The sequence below is a fragment of the Hirsutella rhossiliensis genome (genome assembly GCF_020360975.1).
Source record: "Hirsutella rhossiliensis strain HR02 chromosome Unknown scaffold00013, whole genome shotgun sequence".
Classification (NCBI taxonomy): domain Eukaryota; kingdom Fungi; phylum Ascomycota; class Sordariomycetes; order Hypocreales; family Ophiocordycipitaceae; genus Hirsutella; species Hirsutella rhossiliensis.
Genome location: NW_025408679.1, coordinates 1,579,249 through 1,600,627, shown reverse-complemented (window position 1 = coordinate 1,600,627; position 21,379 = coordinate 1,579,249). Strand labels below are relative to the sequence as shown.

Genomic DNA, 21,379 nt, shown 5'->3' with positions numbered 1-21,379 from the left:
GGTGTGCGGCAAGCTGGCCGCAGAAGGCAGCCTAGCATACGGAGAAGGCGGTCAGCATGGGAGACCATCTCTGATCATGAGGAGCTAGAATCTCCACCGAAACGCAGACGCCGAAGCTCCGTAAGCGGCCTGCCACTTCACTGCCCTCAGCCGTGTCAAGTTTCGGCAGCAAGGGAAATTGCGAGGATTGTATCAATGTGCGAGGGTAATTACATAGGGCCACGGGAGCGAAAGCGCTCCAGGAGGCACCAGTAGTGTAGATATCATCAGCATGGATAATGGCACCGGACGAAACGGGTATTTAGCGCTTCATTCTGACTCTCTCAGCTGTCAGTCAATCCTAGTTCTGTAGCTGCCTGAGTAACTGAGAACCTATTTGACCGGTTAGAGCTACGTCAGTCCCATGCAACAAACACCAGAGAACCTGTATCCGTCCGTTTTAGACATGATGTGGCTGACGAATGGATCAGCCACACGGCGTCCGTAAGGCGGCGTCCGTAGCAAAGTGGTTCGGCGCGCATAGTCATTGCCTTCTCAAAAAAGACTTTCTGCATTACGACTAGAGCAGACTGACGGCCCTGATATAGCGTCATTTTTCATACTAAGATCACAATACCTCGCCTTCTTCAATACGTCTAGTCAGCACTGCCAGCGCCACCAATTCAAGGCGCCTGGGATCGAGCAACAAAACTTGACCACCGAAAAAGTAACATTTCCGCCAGCCGTCGGGCGGAGCGTTTTGTTGTTGAGAGGATTCGGATTCGGATTATTCAGATGTCACTGTTTTGTCAGTTAGCACGGAGAAGGCAGACGAGGCAGAAAGACGGTCGACGGCGAGGGAAGACTCAGCCGAGGCGTGGGAGGAAACACAGCCCCAGATGCAGCAACATGCTGTCCAGGTGGCGTGCAAGACTTTTAAGGAGAGCAGATTCCTTCACAGTCACACGAGTCGACGCAGGGGACCCTCGTGCGGTAGCAGCTACAGCAAGGGCCTTGGTAAGGGGCGAGGGGATGAAGCTCTTCTCGGTTACGTTGCAACCCATTACGGACGAGAAGTATTTTGAGGCGGCAATAGAGTCTGGATTGAATACCATCATCGTCCTTCCCGCAAACGATTTCGAAATATTGGTCGCTCTTCGGCGGGCAGGTGGTCAGTTACGTCTGGAGGAGTATTGGCTGGCCGATGCGTTTCGCTGTGCGCGAATCCATGACGACATAATAGTGTTGCCATGCTATACCTAAGCTAGTCGCGGGATGAGGTGCATGTTCTTAATGCGACCGTGCGGCAGACGGTTAGGTGCCGAGACATTCACCTTGTGTTTTATTTCGTCGTTGACACGCGCATGAAGCCAATGACTGCCCATTGATGGAGAGATCAGAAACTGTATAACACAATACTATGATGATGTTGGTATACAAGTCACGGCAGTGTCTTTGCAAGCGCTACATTCGCCGTGCTGCATGGTGGCCCTTTTTTCCAACGAGTCGTTATTGACCGTAGGCCCTATAACGTCATGATCTGGGGTCACGACTGCGAGGGCTTCGAGGCAATGTAAACAGAACGCCGCCACCCAAGTGCGGTGTCGTGGAAGTAGCGCACTTGTTTCCGTGCTCGGTACACCTATCCGCCACGTTTGTCGCGGTAGGGTGAACACAGGACGTGCTGAGCTAGTGAGGCGCTCGTTACAAGCCTGCTACCCGTCAGCTCGCGGGCTGTCTTCTAATTCAGTTCAACCGATTGTTTTCTAGCACTTCGGAGCCCTGGTGACCCGGGCGGACGCATGTCGCAGGATCTCTGCGCCCGTCTTAGGCCGAGGAAACGAGAGGAAGGGCAAAAAGGAAGGAGAAGGTCAGGGCGGAAGGGGGAATGAGCGCCTAGTTGCGTGGGCCAATCCCTCTGAAGAAGGAGGTTGCTTCGCAAGCTTGATGAAGCGTACAAAGTCTTCGCCTAGCGCCCGATTGACAGCTGCGGCCGGCGAGGGCGCAAGCCGCAGCCGGTGGCGTGACGGAATCTTCCTACAATAGAAGACATGCGTTGGGTCTTTCCGTCGTCCGCATGAGTAGGTCAGTCGCGCGTCGTCGTGATTGAACCTTTCGTAGTAGTCAGCAAAATCCCCGTGATGGGTTCTTGCTGCAAGGAAATGATGGAGCGAGGGCCGAGAAAGCGCCAATTCAGGCGGGCAGCCGGTTGTAGCCTTGAGGCCTAGATCTTTGTATCGTTCGGGCGCAGAGGCTTCCCACCAAACCTTGAAAGCCTTTTTCGGCCGCTGCCGTGCAATCTTGCGCAGGTTTGCAAGTGTTGGAAAAGCGTCCGCAGGTTCTGGCAGAGGAGTGCCTGCCTTTGCCAGAGCATCTAGGGCTGATATTTGAAGATTTTGAAGTCGAATCGGCCTCGGGACCCTTGAATTGAATGAAGCCGAATCGGGTAAGGTCTTCAAATTCGATGAATCAAAAATCAGGAGTCTTTATTCAATTCATTCATCAAAATCTTGAATGAATGGCGATATGGTCGAAATATACGGTGAAAAAGGATCACCCGCTTCGCAGCTGCCAGCCAAGGGGGCATACAGGGAGGAATGGGCTAATGCCCAAAGCCACCCACCAAGGGCCTCCTTTCTTTCTGAGCAGTGTCAGAAACAGCGGTTCTGCGGCTCGTCCGAATGAGGAAGGTGGCAACGATAGTGGGCACACAGAAGAGGTCAATGGAGCTATATGCACGGCTGTGTGTGTGTAAAGGCGATGTGTGTGTTGCCCCCTTCCGGCTAGGAATGTGCCCTTTGGGCCCGCAGAAATCTCGGCTGAATGCCCCACGTGACCTGGCAGGTGACCCATGCCGCCCTTCCTGCTGCGCCGTTCCAACAAGCAGACACACACGTACACATCAAGAAACAAGCTGCTTTGACCCCATCATACCTGTTGGCAGGGCTCGAGCATGAGACAAACTGGGAACGTCGTTCAACCGGTGTGTCGTATTATGCTATGAGGATTGTCTTCTATCTAGGAGGAGAGGCCAGCGTGGAAGATATAGCCACGCAAGCCTCAGCCGCACACGTGACCCTAAGGCCACATGCTGACCGTGTGATCTAGATACAATTGACGAGCATGATTCCCACAATACCAATAGATTCCACAATGCACTTTCCCATTAGGCACGCCACAGAACCACCGTTCTGACAGGAGCAAGGGGTTCGCCCCGCGCGGACATGGTAACTTCGAAATCGGCCGCCCATGCGATGACGCACTGCGTATTTAAAAGTCTGTTGTGCGTGTTTCAGTTGGATTCCGCCGTCACACTCCACTGGGAAAATCCCAGTGGGTTGGAAGTGGGGTAGTTAGGGCGTCCATATATGTTGGTATAACGACCCTAACAGTGCCTGATACGCCCACCGTTTCAGCAGTCTTGCCACCCTATACGGAGTATCTAAACCATGAAGCTTATGAACAGTGCCATTTTATAATGCACACCATTTAAATGTAGTATCACTCGAATGTTCTGGATTTTCTGGTTCGGGTGATATAACTCTCGATATCTGTGCTTAACATTTGCTCAAGAAATGCCACATCATCCTGAAGGCAATAAATAGATCGGTCATTTGCTACTTGCAAAACTACATCTCAAGCACAGATTAAGCTCGGCAGCCCAAATTTTTGAAATATAATACAAGACTTATACCGTTAAACAGCCTCCGGCAAACTGATTAGAAAAACGCGTTCAGATCCCTCAACGTCTCAATACTGCGCGAACAATTGGACGTGACACGAATTGCGTCATCTCGCGATTTGGAGACTGTTAGGGACTTATCTACTCATCGAGCCCAATATGACTGCTAATTGCTTGTCACACAAACTAGCCCGATCAGAAAGTACCGAAACATCTGCATGATAAGGATATGTTGTGCCAACTAGCCGCGTTTAGACGCGTTATTCGCGCTCAATTGACCACCTGTTAATTCTACTGTCGGAAAGACACGGTCGTCAGCCCATCCCACATTTTTTTGCCTGCATTGGGCAACGGTCTTCGCGACAACTGCCACGACATTATTTTACGACGATCTCGCCTAATTCCTGCTTCGATGTTTCCGACAGCGGCTTCGGGTCGGCCCCCGAATCAACGTCCTGCCCGACGACCTATCCCACCCGTTCAACCTCGACTCCGTTATACTTTATTGTGGGTTATTTGGTGTCGTCCCGACTACCTGTCTCACGTCCATTCTCGAGCCTTTTAGCCTAGACCAGGTAAAACTTCATTACTGTCCAACCGATAGCTAATTATAACATGATACATAGTATGGCCCCTGCTGAATCGAAAACAGCTGCCGCAGCGAATTTCTTTGCTCCTAGGACCCGGCGTAAATTGCCAACGCAGAGTTATGCCCGCATTGAACGCCCTCAATTCAACCTCAGAATCCCGCGCGCGCGCCCTGATCCTAGCACAACTCCGGCTCCTTCGTCCTCCTCCGACTGGCAAAGATACGATTGTCTGCGCGCCCCCGGGCCATCCTGACTGTGAGTCAGATGATGACATGCCTGACGCGGATACATCAGAGCCGCCATTGAACAGTACCGGTAGTCACATGACGCTCGCAGAGAAAGCCAGACTTATCAAGAAGTGGGCCGACAACAAACAGAAGCATGTTCGCAAGAAGAGAGACAAGAATAGCCACGTTTATTGGTACATGCAGAGGAAGCCATAGACAGAAGCTTTTACTCGAGTACAAGGATGGACCGAAAATATTCCAAGAGTTCCGGTGGACTTGTATAGAGTGCCTTCAAAATCCTTCTACTCTTCGGAAGATATTCCAGGTCCTTGAATCGAACCGCCGAGGGGTTACCTCTGGCATGGGAGACCATTTAAAATCCCACAGTATTACGAAGGAGTCTCACCACGGTCGAATCAATGGATACGGCCGCGCCATTGGTGGAGGAGATTATACAGAGGTAGATGCATGGAGCGGTCGACCCAGGCAAAGAGCAAGGCTCACGGCAAAGGAGTCTATCCGCCAGTGGTTTGTAAAACACCGACAACCCTTCTCTGTTGTTGAGAACTTGAGACTCCTGCTTTCCAAGAGATGTTCTTGGCTCACAATACAACCTGTGTGTACAGGAGCCGTATAACCTTACGCAATCACATCTACACAGACTTTGTGGAACGCAGAGAGAAGCTGAAGATCGAGCTTCAGTACAATTGTGCTACCATCTCGCTCACCCTTGATATCTGGACAGCACCGAATCGGGTGCCTATTTTCGCCATTATTACGCACTGGATTACGCCGGAGTTTGAGGAGAGAGAGGAGGTTATTGAGTTTATCGAGCTCAAAAAATCTCACACTGGCAAACACGAGATAGTTGAGAAGACACTTGAGGAGCTCAGGCTCAAGCCAAAGCTTCTCGCCATTACGGGAGACAACGCCGCCAACAACGGCACGCTCTATTATTTGAAGACCAGACCACATTCCAATTTCCGGGCAAGCTGGTAGATGGTGTGAATATACCCTCATTGTTTGTGTATATGCTAATCTGCGTTCAGGCGAGAATCCTCCTCCTCAACCCCCTGCTCCGGCGGAAGTTCCCACCGAGGCTACTACCGAGGCTCCCGCCGAACCTCCTACCCCCCAAACCTCCTGCCTCCCAAGCCGATAAGTCTGCGATATCAACCCCCTGTCCAGATACAATGGAGGCTTCGGAGGATTGAGGCTCTACAAGTGTGTAACTGTGTACAATCGCGGATTCGAACGCGTTGGACCGATATATTTTGAGGATTCGGCAGAGCTTTTGAAAGTGCTTATTTTCGGTCCATTTGCCTAGGACGGGCGGATCAGTATTTATGTAAGTTAATTTTTGTAATATTCGAGATTATCGAGAGACTTCCCAGAAGGCTATAAAACCATATACTACTTATTGGCGTTTTCGAGGTATCTTTGCAATCGCTTAGGTACACACCAAATTCACTTCGTTTAGGGGATTCCTTCAAACTATTCATGAATGGCCTGAATTGGCCCAAACCCAACTTGAATCGCGAAAATTGGAGCTTGAAGATTTTGAATCAAGATCCAAAAAATTCAATTCATTTGATTCATCCTTCATTCAAAATCTTCAAAAAATTCACCTTCGTCTATCACCCCTAAGAGCATCTGCCTCCTCGTTACCTGGAATATTGGCATGGCAGGGTATCCAACGGGTCTCCACAGCTCCTTGTTTTCGAAGCTGAAACGATGTGTCGCCCGACCATGGGTAGAATGCGGGTCTTCATGGCTCCAGAGCCTGAAGTCGGAACTTAAGGTGGAAGGAGCAAATAGGGCATTCTCACTTCTGGCTGTTGTCTGCCTAGGAGGCCATTGGCCTCTTAGGCCCTCCCAGGGAGGGAACCCTGTAGGTGGATAAGTCCCTGCACATAGAAATGGGCACCCCCCTGTTTTGGGCACCCAAGATGGGTGCCCAACCTAAACGGCTGCGTCAACTTCAACAGCAAATTTCACCGCGGAAACGCATCCAATCTGCTAAAAAATTGACGCATGTGTCTTCAAGCCACTACTGATGAAATATACAGAGTCTGACATTCACAGCGCCCTTGAGGCAATCGCCAATGGCGGATCCGCCAAGAAGGCTGCTCGCGATTGGGGCGTCCCGAGGGCAACTCTTTACAATCGCATGCATGGTCACGAATGCAGAAAGGATGCATTTTCTGCTCTTCAGAGGCTTTCTCAGACACAGGAAAGCAACTTACCGAATGGATTCTCATTCAGGACGCCTTGGGCCTTCCTCCCACTCACTCGCAGATCAGGCAGTTCGCGCAGCGCATGCTCGCCGTCAAAGGAGACCACACACCGCTCGGAAAACACTGGATGCAAGCATTTTTAAGACGAAATCCTGCAGTTCGGACCCAGAAGTGCCATCACAGAGACTCTGCGCGTGTCAACGGCGCTTCTACCGAGGTAATTCGGCCTTGGTTCAACAATTTCTTCCTTCCCGAGATTCTGGCTATTAAGCCGGAGAACAGGTACAACATGGATGAAGCAGGCATCATGGAAGGACTTGGGGAGAATGGCCTGGTCGTTGGCAGTGCTGAAAACGATCTGTACAAAAGAAGACGCCTGGTTCTCGGGTCTGGACGTCGTTCATCGAGTGCGTGTCCGCTGCCGGCACCTTCCTCCCTCCACCCGTCATTTTCAAGGGCAAATCGGTCCAGCAACAGTGGTTCCCAGAAGATCTCAGTACTTTTAGTGACTGGCAATTCACTGCGACAAAGAACGGCTGGACTTCGGACCAAACTGCGGTGGAGTGGCTCGGAAAGGGGTTCATTCCAAGAACCCAGCCACCCGACCCTTCGGAGCGAAGACTGCTAGTATTGGACGGCCACGGAAGTCACGAGACGGTTGACTTCATGTATCTATGCTACCAGCATCAGATTCACCTTCTTTTCTTACCTCCCATACCTCTCATGTGCTGCAACCGCTCGATTTGTCTGTCTTCCGCTCTTAAGCACTACTACCGCAAACAGGTCGGATTTTCAGCCTCCTGACCGATTCAAGCCCAGTCGGCAAGCAAAACTTTCTTTCCTGCTACCAGAAAGCACGCGAGCAAGCGCTCACTGTGTCAAACATCAAGGGTGGCTGGAAAGCGACGGGTTTGTGGCCGGTGTCGATGGCGAAGCCACTTTTGAGCCCTCTTCTGCTGGAGAACAGCAACAGACGCAAAAGAACGCGAAAAATGTGGCCAATGCATTCAATAGCCACTTACCCACCAGTGACTGGCAATCAGACACATCCCAGATTGCGTGGTCGACCCCGAGGCGCTCGCAAGATCTGAAGGTTCAGGTAGTTCAATTCAACCAGCTAGACGACGACGTGCCCACGAAGAGATTGCTGTTCAGGAAGATCACAAAGGGTTTGACGAGAAGGATGGCCTTTAGCAAAAGCTCAATTGCAGATTCAGGCACTGGAAACACAATTGGCGGCCGTCAAGCCGAAAAAGGAAGAGGGTGGTCACGAGCCCGAATTCGAGGTTCGCCAATATTGAGGCAATACGACGGGCGCAGGAGGAGGTGAACGCAGCTGAGAATGAAGAATCTGATGAAACCGAAGCTGAGGTTTCAGAAATAGGTGACGATTGTATCGTAGTGCACGGTGGTGGGCAGTGAGAAGGGATTGAATTAATGGTGTTGAAAATGGTCGTGATTTTTTGGGGTGCCCAAAACAGGGGGGTGCCCATTTCTATGTGCAGGGACTTAGCAGATTTCAGGCCTACTCTATTCTCGGGCTCCCTTCCGGACTGCGCACTCACCCGACATCAAGCGATCTGCACATCGGGAGTGGACAAACTACTCAAGAGGCGCCTACAGTACCCCGAGGAGAGTCGCCGCTGCCACCAACTGGACGATGGAGCTTGAGCTTCAAAAGAACACATCCGAGCATTGCGCTTCTGGCTGCGTGAGTTTAGGGTTTTGGATAAGTCACAGCAGCTATTATCCACTTCTTGCCGCCGCGGGACTGCTATTCCCGCACCCCCGATTGAAGGTAATCAGTTTTCGACGTGCAAGGGCTTTACGGAAGGCTGTCAAATCGCCGACGCATCACCTCAAGGAATGTCAAAAATATGATCATGAAACCCCCGCGAACCCAGTCTAGAGAAAAGGCTGCTTTCTTGCCTTTCAGTGTCATTGTTTGCTGGAAAGCATCCCCAACTGGACAAGGAGACACTGGTCGCAAACTGGCGTGTCTTGGCCGCGCGAGGCATCGCATTCATTGGGGACGGTTGTAGCCTTTTGATGGATTGGTCGGTCAGTCCCAGGGGCTCTTGTACTCTTCTGGCCGCACTGGACCCGCTGCTCCAGGGACAACCCCGCCGTTGCACGTCGCCAGTATTGACCTGTCGTCTGTCCGCACTTTGCCGCCCATGAATGCGGCGCAGGTGTGTCGAGAATGCTACTCTTTTCGACCTTAGGGTCCCTGTTTCCTGGGGACAGGCTCAGCTGCACATTGTAACACAGGCCGCGGATCGGCCCGGTTGTGGCTTATAGTGGCCTCGCAAAGCGTTTCCTATTCGTCAGTTTCCCCATGGTGGGGCATATCTGCGCAAGGTCGCTAGGCAGCGACCAAAAGACGCATTCAAAGCCTGGTGGGAAGTTTCTGCACCCCAACAGTACAGGGTCCTCGACCTCGATGCCACGACTGGCTGCCCGCCAGAACTTACCATTCCACGACCTCTGCTCCACCATCTGCTCGCAGCAAGAACCCACCACGGGGACTTCGCTGATTACCACGAAAGGTTGAACCACGACGATGCGCGACTGACGTGCTCATGTGGTCGACGAAAAGAACCAAAACATCTCTTCTATTGCCGGAAGATCGCGCCGCGACATCGGATGAGGCTGGCACCCTCACCGAGCGCGGCGGTCAACCGAGCAATAGGCAGAGACTTCGACCAGTTCGTCAAGGTGGCGAAGGCAAGCTCGTTCTTTGGAACGATCTGCCCCCAGCCGATGAAATGCTGAATGGTGGATTGTTTACGTTCTGTGGAAGGGGCAGAAGACGCGGATTGGTTCTCGTTTCGTTTCGCGTATTGTGGGCCTACTCCGCGATACTAGACTTCCAGCAGCTCAGCACGTCCTGTGCCCCGTCTCGGGGACCTGAGCGACCTAAAGGTCGCTGGACGGAAAAAAATAATAATAATAATAAAGTTGCACGGTGGAGAGCACCGAGCCATCTGCGGATCCAATTGAACCCATTGCAGAGATGCCGAACGATATGGCGTCGTACTCTTGCAAGAGCCTTGGACCCAGGTTCGGGGTTCACGCTGCCTCACAAAAACCCACCCCGCCTATGATACCTACACGCCGGTCAACGACTGGGAGGACAACGACACACGACCGCGCGTCATGACTTATATACGACGAGGCGCAAGACTCTTAGCTGATCAACAACGCCCGGCCGCGACCCGAGACATCCTTTGGCTCATGGTCAACGGCGTAACAGTGGTTAACATCTATCGGGAGCCTTCTTTCGATGCCGCTCTTGATATTCTGTTTGCGTGGCCGATAGCAAGGCAGTGCATTATAGCGGGAGACTTCAACGCTCGGCACCACTCCTGGCAGGTCGGACCCTCCCGCGGTCACGGTAGCAGCATAGCTACTTGGGCGTCGGAAAACGACCTTTCACTCCTCAATCCAATCAATACACACACCAACGTCCATGGAAACGCAATCGACCTAGGCTTCTCGAATATCGCTCTTGCTGAAGCGACCGTGGAAGATCATCTCGCCACAAGCTCTGACCACTTCACCCTTAGCATCTCTCTCCCGGCCCTAACGCCAGCCACCGTACCACAAGGAAAAATTCTGCTTGCAAGCGACGAAGAGCTTAAACGGTATGCAGAACTCGTCGAAGCTGGACTAGCGACCATTCCCGCAGCGGCGTCGGCAACGGAGGATCTCGATACGCTCGCAAACGCAATCATAGACCTTATCCAAACCGCGGCCCGCGCGGCTGGTAGGCGATCCCAGCGTCAACCTCGAAGAGCTCCTTGGTGGAACGACGAGTGCATAGCCGCCGTGGCTGAACACCGATGCGTGAGACGCGCCTTCCCCCTCGGGTTCAACCGCGACGTGCAACTTGCCCGTCGAGACTTAAGGCGCGTTGTTCGACGGGCCAAAAGGGCATACTGGCGCAACCTCATCGACGGGGTGCAAGACGATTCGGACATTTTTAAGATCACACGCTGGCTGAAAAGTCCTGGGGTATTCCGCCCGCCGCCTCTGCTGGTGGGCGAGACGATCGTCGAGACACAGGCCGGCAAGGCCGAAGCTCTACGACGCGCCACTCTCGAGCGAAGAACTGCGGAGGATGACATTCCCGATCCTTGGATACCGGTAGATGTCACCACACCCATCCCGTTCCTGTCAGAGGTGCCGATCGAAGAAGTGCAGGACGCTCTACTTCGAACACGCAATACGTCACCAGGATCGGACAATATCACGGTGCGCCTACTCAGGACAGCGTGGCCTGTCCTGAGTGGCCATATACAGCGCCTATATCAGGGATGCCTTTCAGTCGGCTACCATCCTCGGAAGTTCAAAGAGGCAGAAGTGGTCATGATCGAGAAGCCAGGGAAGCGGGACCTTTCCAAGACCCGCGCCTGGCGGCCAATATCTCTACTCTCCTGTCTTGGCAAAGGTCTCGAAAGGCTAATCGTGCGCCGCCTAGCCTGGGCCTCGATACACTACAGTGTCCTGCACCCTCAGCAAATTGGTGCTCTCCCGAAAAGGTCCGCAGTCGACTTAGTTGCCGCTCTCGTACACGATATCGAGGTGGCCCTGTCCCGCGGCAAGGTCGCTACGCTAGTCACTATGGACGTACAAGGTGCCTTCGACACTGTCATGCGCAACAGGCTCATCCTCCGACTTAGGCAGCAAGGATGGCCACCTAACCTCGTGAAGTGGGCCGGCTCATTTATGCAGGACCGCTCGGCCGCCGTACGGTTCCAGGACGTCACGACGCCAGCGTCGCCCTCAAATGCGGCCTGGCACAAGGCTCCCGGCATCACCGATCCTGTTCGCTTTGTACATCGCCCCAATCTATCGCCTTGGAAGTTCTGGCTGTCGCTTCGGCTACGCAGATGATACAGCGATGCTACGTACCGGGTGGTCGCTGGAGGAAACGACTACGCTCGCCTCTCGCGATATGAAAGAACTGTTGACCTGGGGTGCGTCCAACGCTGTAACGTTCGACCCGGACAAAACTGAAATAATGCACTTCTCTCGCAAGAAGGACATCTCCCGACCGTCGATCAGGCACGGCGGCGTTGAGGTCGCCCCGGAGGGCTCCTTACGCTGGCTCGGCCTCTGGCTTGACCGGAAGCTTTCGTTCAAGACCCACGTAGAAGAGTGGGCAGCCAAAGCTCGACGGGTAGCCAACCATCTTAAAGCCCTTGATAATACCAAACAAGGACCTCTCCCCCGTTCAGTTTGAAGGGCCGTCAAGGCCTGCGTCGAACCCATCCTTCCGTACGGCGCCGAAGCGTGGTACCCCGGCCATACGGCCCCAAGCACCGCGAACCTGACCCGTCTTGTGTCCACCAAGATACAGCGTCTCGTGCTTCGCCTAGACGCGGTCTTGAGACACGCCATCCGAGCGGCCCTTCCCGTCTGGAAAACGACGCCATCCCCGGCCTTACATCGTGAAGCGGGATCCCGCCTGCGTCTGTCTTACTCATGCTCAGAGGATTCGCTTCTCAGCCCGCTTGAAGTCCTTTGACGTACGCCACCCCCTAGTCAAAAGGGTCTCACCGGAGTCTTCCATGACGATCCACAATTCTATCAAACGCATGTTCTTCATCAAGCCGCGAGGCTATAAGTCCAGGCTCGAACGCACTGATCAGCTCCTCCCAATATGCCCTCGCCCAGCGCTTCTACCACGACGCTACTTCGACACTGAAGCCAGCCCGCTTCAGACAGCAAGGAAAGCCGAAACTGCCGAGGAGTTCCTCAAATGGCTCAGAACCGCCCCTGCGGGAACGCTTGTTGTATACTCCGATGGGTCGCAACTGCCAAACGGATCCGTAGGATACGGCTTTGCAATCCACCAAAATAGCCAACCGCTATCCCAGGATCGGGCCGGCTAGGTCCGGCCGAAGTCTTTGACGCGGAGGCAACCGGGGCCCTAGAGGGCCTGCGAGCCGCTATCCGCCTGGCCGAGACTGCGACAAGCAGCATCATAGTCTGCACTGATAACCTAGCAGTGGCCACTTGTCTGCAAGGCAATCCAGCCGATTCATCGCAGGACAAGTTTACCGAATTTCAGGGCCTGACAAGGGCACACGGAGACGTGCAGATCCGCTGGATCCCAGGTCATGCCAACATACCGAGCAATGACGAGGCCGACGGCCTCGCCAAAGCAGGATGCTTGCAACCCGAACCACCAGGGGCCATGCCATCCCTGGCACACCTGCGCAGACTGGCCAGGCAACAACCGAAAGACGCTTTCCACACATGGTGGGCCGTCGAGGCGCCAGTGTCATACAGACCTCTAGACCTCGAAGCCACCACAAGTTGCCCTCTGGAGCTCACGCTGTCAAGAGCGACGCTCCACAACCTTCTTGCCGCAAGATCTCGGCACGGAGACTTCTCCGACTACCACGAGCGTTTCGACCATGACGATGCGAGTCTGGACTGCTCATGCGGACGACGCAAGACGCCAGAACACCCCTTCTACTGCAGAAAGATACCGCCTCGGCTCCGGATGAGGCTGATCCCCTCACCGGCCGAAGCGATACACCATGCGGTAGGCAAGGGCTTCAAAGCCTTCGTCGCGATGACATCGGAATGCTCCTTCTTCCAAAGGATCTGCCCGCGCCATTAGACGGAACTCACTCCTTTTTCTCTCCCTTTTGTTTTGTGTTTCTTAAGTCCACGGTCACTTCACCCGGCCGGGGCCTCCCACTCAAGCAAGGCTCGCAGAAAGCGACAGCCTGAGCGGAAACCCTTTCCAGGCTCATCGCGAATGATGGGCGCCGATTGCGACTTCAGGTCGCATGCAACTCTACACCCCGCGGACGGGTGCGAGGCTCAGACGAAACAGCGCCTTTGAGCCGTTGAGATGCTAGATGATGTTGTTTTGAGATGAAGTCGGGCGGCTTTGTACAATAAATTCGTCAGCCTAGCACGTCCTTTGCCCCAATAGGGCTTCAGCTACACGCTCTTCGGACGTTAAATAATTATAGGTTATAGGTTGCACGGCAGGACCGTTGAATGCCACTTACGACACTTGTATGAGTGAAATGACTTTGTTTCTTCGAATTTGTGTTGAGTCAAAACTCGTCAGGAAGCTATGCATCGTTCATTTTTCTTTGCGAATCCTTGCCTACGTAGGGTCGCCATTTATCGATATCTATCCACACTCTCCCTTAGCAAGCACAAAGCCTACGCTTTCAAATGATGTCCGTGACGTCAACTAAACTCATACACGATGTGACTCGCCTTCCCCGTCCATCCAAAAAAGCGTAGTCTATTGGCATTCACGCGTCAGATACGCGTTTTGAGGCTTTTCGCGATGCCGGTCATGTATTCAACGATACCATTCGCTATTTGCGACGTCTATTGAGTTGGCTTGCTGATGGAGTACCGTACTCTCGACTTTAAATTTTGCAAGCGCGCCTCGCGTCGCGCGCGAAGCTCGTAAACCCGTACCTAGTCCTCGAGGTTTACATCGCGGGTAGACCGAACCGCGTACTTAGTGCAACGCCGTTGACATACTGGGGGATATCCAGCCTTCCAACCTTCTACTCTAAATCGTTTCCACTAGAAAACCCCCATAACTCATTTCCATCCCGCCAACATGACTTCGTGCCCTTCCGTCAGTTCATCCGACAGCGACAGCGAGATAGCCGGAATGGGTCTCGAGCCAGCGCCTGGTCCAACGCCCTCTTCGCCACCCCTTCCTCCTTGCAAGCCGTCTCCTTCGACGGGCATGGCAACCATCTCGCCCACGACGAACAGTACGAACGCACACTATGGAGCCATTTCCCCGGATGGCTTTTCTCCGAGCGAGTCAGAGAGACGCGTTGCTGGGCATGGCAATTCAGTATGACATCCAGAAACAAGGCGATCGCAGATGGGTGTGCCAGGCTTGCATACGCAAGAACGCGCCACGTCCACGCAATTTCGAAGCCGATGGCATTCATAATGTGTACAACTATCTATTCAACGATCATGGGATTGGCGCCCCGCCTGGAAGACCCAGGTACCGCTGAAAAGAAGACGTCGAAACGCAGGAGGCCCGTGGGACAGAAAACTCTCGCGGAGTCCATGAAACTTGACCTACATGACCCTCGAGAACAAGCCATCGCGAACTGCTTCATCAAACGTTTGACAAAGAACACTTCCGCAGAGTCCTTGTGAATTGGATCGTAGCCAAGAACCATTCTTTCTCCACCGCGGAAGAAACCGATCTTCACGCCATCTTTGAGTACTTGAACCCATCTGTCTCGGGTCGCAATGCCAACATGACCCACACAACAGCTCGGAAGAAGATCATGGTCGCGTTCGAAGAGCACAGACACAAGGTCATAGACGTCCTTCGCAAGGCTCCTGGCTTAATCCACATTTCTTTTGACGGCTGGAGGTCTGGGAACCGGCATGCGCTGTATAATATCTATTGCTTTTTCAGGACCGAGGATAACAAACCCTGTAAGATCACAATCGGAGTTCCCGAAGTTAGCGCTCGACACACCGGCCCGAATATTGTGGCAGAGATCCTGGATGTCATCGAATCGTATCAGATTGAAGACAAGATTGGTTATTTTACTCTTGACAATGCGCCAAACAATGACACTGCCTTGGAGATTATTGGTGGAGAGCTGGGATTTGTTGGCAAAGCCAGGCGAGGGCGCTGCTTCGGACATATCTTGAACCTTTCCGCCAAGGCCATTCCTTTTGGCCATGATGCCGATGCCTTTGAGCGTCGGTTGTCAGGTGCAGAGCCTCTCACCGAAGCCGAGCATCTGCTTTGGCGCAAGAAAGGGCCAGTGGGCAAATTGCATAATCTCGTGGTATCAATCCACAGATCAGACTTGTTGACCAACATGCTTCGCAGCATCCAAAGAGAGGCATTCGCCAAATCATCTGATCCCAAGCTGAACACGAGAAAGCCGATGGATGTGATCCTAGATAACGATACCAGGTGGCTTTCCCAGCTGTATATGATAAGGCGGGCCCTTCTACTACGCGATAACGTTGAGCGACTCATCGCGCATCATCGCATCGAGTTTGAACAGCAAAACAAGAGTAAGAGGGGGGGTCTGAGAAGACCTACCAGGCTGCCTTTCATTTGCCAGCCCGAGAGTCAGCTCACCGATAAGGATTGGGAGGTACTTGAGATATTTGACCAAATTCTCACTTTTTACGAAGCCACGATCAGAATGCTCGAAGGTGATGGTCAAATTCGAAAGCGGAAGCACGGATGGATGGGATCATATGGCAACGTATGGGATGTCGTTCAAGGCTTTGAATTCCTCCTGGGACAACTCGAACACTGCAAAGACGTGGCAGAAAATTTTCCCGATCCCGAACATCTCAGGATCAACATCAATCTTGGTTGGCAGAAGTTAAATGACTACTACAGCACATTGAGCGACACTCCTATCTACTACACCAGTTTGGCCCTTCATCCAGCGTACCGATGGAAATGGTTCGAACGCAACTGGGGTAATCGGCCAGACTGGATTGACGAGGCACAGAGGATCGTGCATGATGTCTGGCGTGCTGAGTATCGAGAGGTTACTCTTCCGGATGAAGTGGCGCCGGGGACAGAACTCGTGGTAAAACGGCGAAGACTTTCTGGCAATCCGTTCCAAGAATTTCTGGAACGAAACCGCTATGCGGCTCCAGCTGCAGACCAAGACGGACTCGCGCCCGGCCAGGATGAATACCTGCACTGGATAACGCACTGTGAAGCTGGCGACGGCTCAGTTGACGATCCCATTGCATACTGGCATAACAAGCGACACAAATATCCGAATCTGTCGCGAATGGCACTCGACTTCCTGACCATACAGCCAATGTCCGCCGAATGCGAGCGCCTTTTTTCCGCAGCAGGCAGAATGGTCAACCCTCTCCGGAATCGACTCGAGGCGCAGACGATTGGCATGTGCCAGGTATTACGTTCGTGGCTGCGGGCGGGCATCATCCAAGATTTAGACCCCTTCTTCATCTCAGTTGAAGAAGAGACGAATAATCTCGAGCTGGCCCAGATGTCAGATCAAGAGGTTGAAGAGTGGGCGACAAAGTGGCTTACACGGGTGGCTAGCGCTCTGGAGGAGGCAGAATTCAGCTGGAGATCATCTCGCTTAGGGATGCATAAGGTTATGCAGGCCATGCAAAGGCAGAAGTGGTTCCTGCTCTCAGAGACGCTAGTCTCTCAGGAAAGCTTCAAGCTGCATTTCGAATGAAGGCACTTGCCAATCCACTCAATCCACGCAATCCACCATGGCTCCCAGTGGATCCACTGAATCCACTACACTGAGGCATTCAGTGGATTGTAGTCCACCCACTCCGCTCGAGCTGCCAGTGGATTGAGTGGGTGGATTTCAACCCTGATTCGGCATGGACGGTAAACTCGTTGAGACCACTCATGCCATACCAACTGGATCGTCCCCCATGACCTTCTGGGTCTGGGGCAGCGCTTATGGTGCGCCTTTTTCGACGTTGATCTCGCGGGAACTATGATAGGGTAATATTTGGCGGCTAATTTCTTCACTGAGATTTGGCCAATTTTATGTCCATGGTTGCGCCTGATAATGAAGCATTAGTTGATTCTGATGTATAGAATAAGCGATTCCATGCCGATACTTCGGCCCGTGCTATACCAAAATCTGCTCGAAATGCCAAGGACATAACGAAGTCACCTGGCCAAGCAATGGTGAGCCATGGCAAAAAAATTGAATTACGAGCCTCAGATCTCTTATCGAGTGCGTATTTAACCGTAAATGTAGTAGCTACGCAGAGGTCACATTCGTTCTCAATATGGACGCCGCCAGGGCAGCCCTCCCTTGTTACAATGATCCATTTCCCGTGAGCTTCGCCACCCCCCAATGCTTTCCATGCATATGCTGCGTAATTGTACTTAAGACCGAGGCGAGGAAGAGAGATTAGCGGACAGGAACTTGCTTTACTTCTAGTTATCTAAATGCAGAGAATCCCCATTCCATCTTTAAGATCTGATGCAATCTGTCGGCCAGTCCTGGGACTGCGAGCTGTTCTCGGCGCCATAAGCTGAAAGCCCTAATCACCAAGAGGGCAAAATATGATTGCATTGACAGAACGGTTGCTTTCGAATATCTTCAAAGTTGGCTGAAATCGGTGGAAGTGAAAATGATGGTTTTTGGTGGGCTTTTTTTTCAAATGCGCTACTGCAATAGCAGGGTCGTCGCTGCCCGCATCCCGTCACCAGCCCTTCGCCTTCTCCAGCGCACTCAGCCTGTTATCCACCAGAACCGTCTGTTCTCTCCGAAGCGAGGATCTGCTCTGTGACACCCACCCACGGTCGCAGCTTGTCGAGCTCCTGGCGTGCCTCGCGAACGTCAGGCCTGTCAGGCCCGCTGCGGCCCCCCAGGCGGCGCGACTCGCTCTGAAAACCACTGACCACGCCCAGCTATCTCCACTGGCATATCCCACAGCGTAAGGGTCGAGGTCGGGCAGTTGAAGCCCCACCGCCGGATCGGAGGCTGCTGTCCGCCCGGCCGGAGACACTGCAGCGACGCCACCTTCAGTAGAGCCTCACGGCATGCCCTCAATTCTCTGGCTAGCGGCTACTCTCTCGTTGTGACGTTGAGCGCTCGTATATGCCGGAACTCTACATCAGCTCCATGTTGTGAAGCTGCAGCCCCCTGTATGAACGCTTGTCCGCGGCCGGCGCGGGCAAGAAGGCTTTGTTACCCAACAGCGTCCGATCATTGCCATGGTTCCTTACGAACGGTCTATGGGTTGCAGCGAAGGCGTCGAACCGTGCCCGCATTGTAGCGGGTTGGATTTATGAGAGGGGCCCAGAACTGGATCCTGAAAAGAGCTGGGATGTACCGCGTGCACGGATGACGCATGCACGGACGATTTCCGTGTCGTTTGCTCGATTCCGGGCGCGGCTGCCTACGGTAGTCTGCCTTGCCGCGACCCTGCGAACCGGTCGCCCGGTGGTCAGGCAAGCCCGCGTCGGCTCCTTTTCTTCTCCCTCATTGGTGCTACTCATTCTCTCGTGGCTGCCTATCAGAGTATCAGCTCCCACGCAGAAACAGCAACCAACGCACAGTTCGTGGGAGGTGCCGAGTTGCTTGATGGTCGCAAACGTATAGCACGTTTCAGTAGGCGCTGGACATCCTTGCTACTGCATATGTGGCCCGCCCAAGACTGCGGCCGTCACCCAATAGTTTGCCATCAGGCGACCATCAGCAGGGCATAAAAGGACGACTCTGCCTCCCCCTCAGTTAAGAAAGGCCATCGACCGCCAAGTACAGTAGAACCCAAGATAACTTCATAGCTTCTGTCACCATGGCTCGAAAATGGTATCCTGTACACAAGGTCAAATACAACATTGCCCTTCCTGACCCCGATATGCCTCCCGGCCGCCTTCACCACGCCATCCTCGTCCAAACCAAGAAGAACGGGTCCGGTACCCTCTACCATGTTATCGGCGATATCACTTCGAGAGGCGGAATGACTTACGAGAGCAAGAAGACGGAAAATCCGGCGGGCTCGCGGTCTTTCCACCCAGGAATTACTGGGTTACACCCACTCCGACGCCCACCCGGGACAGTGGAATTCGGTCCTCAGCTTGCTGCCCACTCCACCCCAACAGAAGGTCTCAAACCCCAAGAAGCATGGCCGGGTCGAGCCCTTCAAGGAGAAAATCGGCGAGTACCAATACGTCTTCTACGAACCTGGGGAGGACCGCCAACCTCTTTGGAAGTGCACCGAGTGGGTTGAGTGGTATGCCATTCCGGCCCTGTGGGAGAACGGTCTCATTCAGGACCAGATCCCCTCCACTGAGGGTCAGTCATCGTCATCGGAATGGGTTTGGGACGAAGGGGTGGGACTTTACAGATACTGGGACGAGACGGCTAATGTCTGGGTATGGCAAGAGCGGGAGTGATGATCCTCGAGTTCTTTTCCGCCAAGGCTGCCGGAAATGGCGCCGTTTGAGTACGACCCTAGCCTCGTCTGACCCTTAAACCATGATGTATCTCCAGATCATTACGTTTCTTAGATGCTGCAAGATTGTCATCAATAGGCCTGCTTCCAGCTCAAGATGCTCTTTGTTCGCATCACGCCAGCAACACTTACCGTCGCAAAGAGGCACAGTGCATCGTTGGAAGTTGTAGGAGTTATTCTAAACAATACTCCTGCCGGAAGCTTCCTGCTCCTCTAGAAAATCTTCTCTTCCGGCAAGCCGCGATACAATAGCTACGCCTCCCCTGCTATCCTGTTGTGCTCTGTCGCGTCCTCATGGTATCATAGGTGAAATTTTTCGGTCTCCCTTTCTTCAAAAGTCGTTTCCACTCAGGCGCGGTTTCACTATAGAGCAATATCCTTCCCCCGCTCCTCTAAAGTAACGGGTTGGGCCTGGGGATATCCTGGTTTGCACTCTCGGCCAACCAATCCGACCCGGCAGGGGACCAACGGTAGCTCGGGAGCTCTCAAGGTTCATTTCCTTTTCCTTCTTTCCTCTCTCCTCCCTTAGCTTTAGGATACTCGTTGCTGTCGCTCAGCAAGGTTTTAATATACTCAGCCGAGGCCGCCATATCTAAAGCCCGATAGTGTCAGCTGAGCGCTTTGTGCGTTATCTGTCCAGCTATTAACCTCCTTTCCCTCCTAGACGACATAGGCTCAGCGCGTAGCTTGGGACTTATGGGATTCGTCTATACTTGAGCTATGGGAGAAGAGTCATCTATTTCTGTATGTCTAGGGCAAAGACAAAGGCCGACCTGGATCCATATACTCAAACAAACAATGATTGAACGACTAAATAAATTGCAAGTCCTGCAGCACCAATAGAAACATCGAAAGCTCTAGCGGGTACGGTTTGATGATGGCATCTATAGTCTCCGGCCAATCACTCCCCGATTGAAATCGTGCAACTGCCGAGGCATATTCCCAATACGCGGGATACCATCCCGCCGACTCCCAGTCCACGATACCTCTGACGTGATAGAGCCATCGCTGGTCAGACTCCGCTGCTTTGACCCCGGCGCTCCCTGGCTTGGGTTCTGTGAGTACTTTCTCCACCAGGATGTTTCGCATGTGTAGGTCTCCATGAGTAAAGTTTACTCCATGGTTCTTCAGGGCAGTGGCAAGGTGCCGGGAAAAGAAGCTGGATGTCCACCCGCGCCGCCCGGTTTGTTCCCAATTACTTCGCGATGCGAGGGCTAGCGCCGAACCGACCTCTTCCGCGGTCCTGAACGGACCATTGATACTTGGATTGGGCCAATCCGTCTCAAAGACTGGGTCAGGAATGCTGCCACCGCAAACACCGCCAATAAAGTCGTGGGGCGGACTAAATGAACGCATTTGCGCGAATATAGGGCCGCAGCTGCGTGGCAATCGACGACTTAGCTTCTACCGAGAGGGGAGTTCCAGACCGACTCCAAGTCGACGCCCCGAATGTACTCCATAACCAGATAAAGAGGGCCAGAGGGCGGGTCACGGTACATGGCATATAAACGGGGCGCGGAAATATTGAGATGTTTCTCGACGAAGAGAAGGGCGTTCCCCTCATTTTCCGTAACGGTGGCGCCGAATTTCACAACGTAGACACCCCCTGACGAGGCACATGCCACCGCCGTCTCCCCCAGGCGCTCCTCCTAGGAGACAGCTCGGACTTTGATGCGTCGCGGATTTCAT

At 53.2% G+C, this 21,379-nt stretch overlaps 3 protein-coding genes across 3 annotated transcripts; all 3 read left to right on the top strand.

Annotated features, from left to right (window-relative positions):
* Nucleotides 1-4,370: 4,370 nt before the first annotated feature.
* On the top strand, nucleotides 4,371-5,477 carry HRG_09699 (uncharacterized protein; the record flags this gene model as incomplete). The annotated part of the gene is made up of 3 exons (XM_044868170.1): nucleotides 4,371-4,664; nucleotides 4,699-5,071; nucleotides 5,140-5,477. 3 exons carry the CDS (start codon nucleotides 4,371-4,373, stop codon nucleotides 5,475-5,477), a joined length of 1,005 nt encoding a protein of 334 aa, XP_044716751.1.
* Nucleotides 5,478-14,502: 9,025 nt separating this feature from the next.
* HRG_09698 (restless-like transposase) lies at nucleotides 14,503-16,938 on the top strand (the record flags this gene model as incomplete). Its single annotated transcript, XM_044868169.1, has 2 exons — nucleotides 14,503-14,732; nucleotides 14,826-16,938. 2 exons carry the CDS (start codon nucleotides 14,503-14,505, stop codon nucleotides 16,936-16,938), a joined length of 2,343 nt encoding a protein of 780 aa, XP_044716750.1.
* Nucleotides 16,939-19,030: 2,092 nt separating this feature from the next.
* HRG_09697 (uncharacterized protein) lies at nucleotides 19,031-19,631 on the top strand (the record flags this gene model as incomplete). The annotated part of the gene is made up of 2 exons (XM_044868168.1): nucleotides 19,031-19,263; nucleotides 19,313-19,631. The coding sequence occupies 2 exons, from the start codon at nucleotides 19,031-19,033 to the stop codon at nucleotides 19,629-19,631; spliced, it is 552 nt and encodes a 183-aa protein (XP_044716749.1).
* Between the last annotated feature and the right edge of the window lie 1,748 nt (nucleotides 19,632-21,379).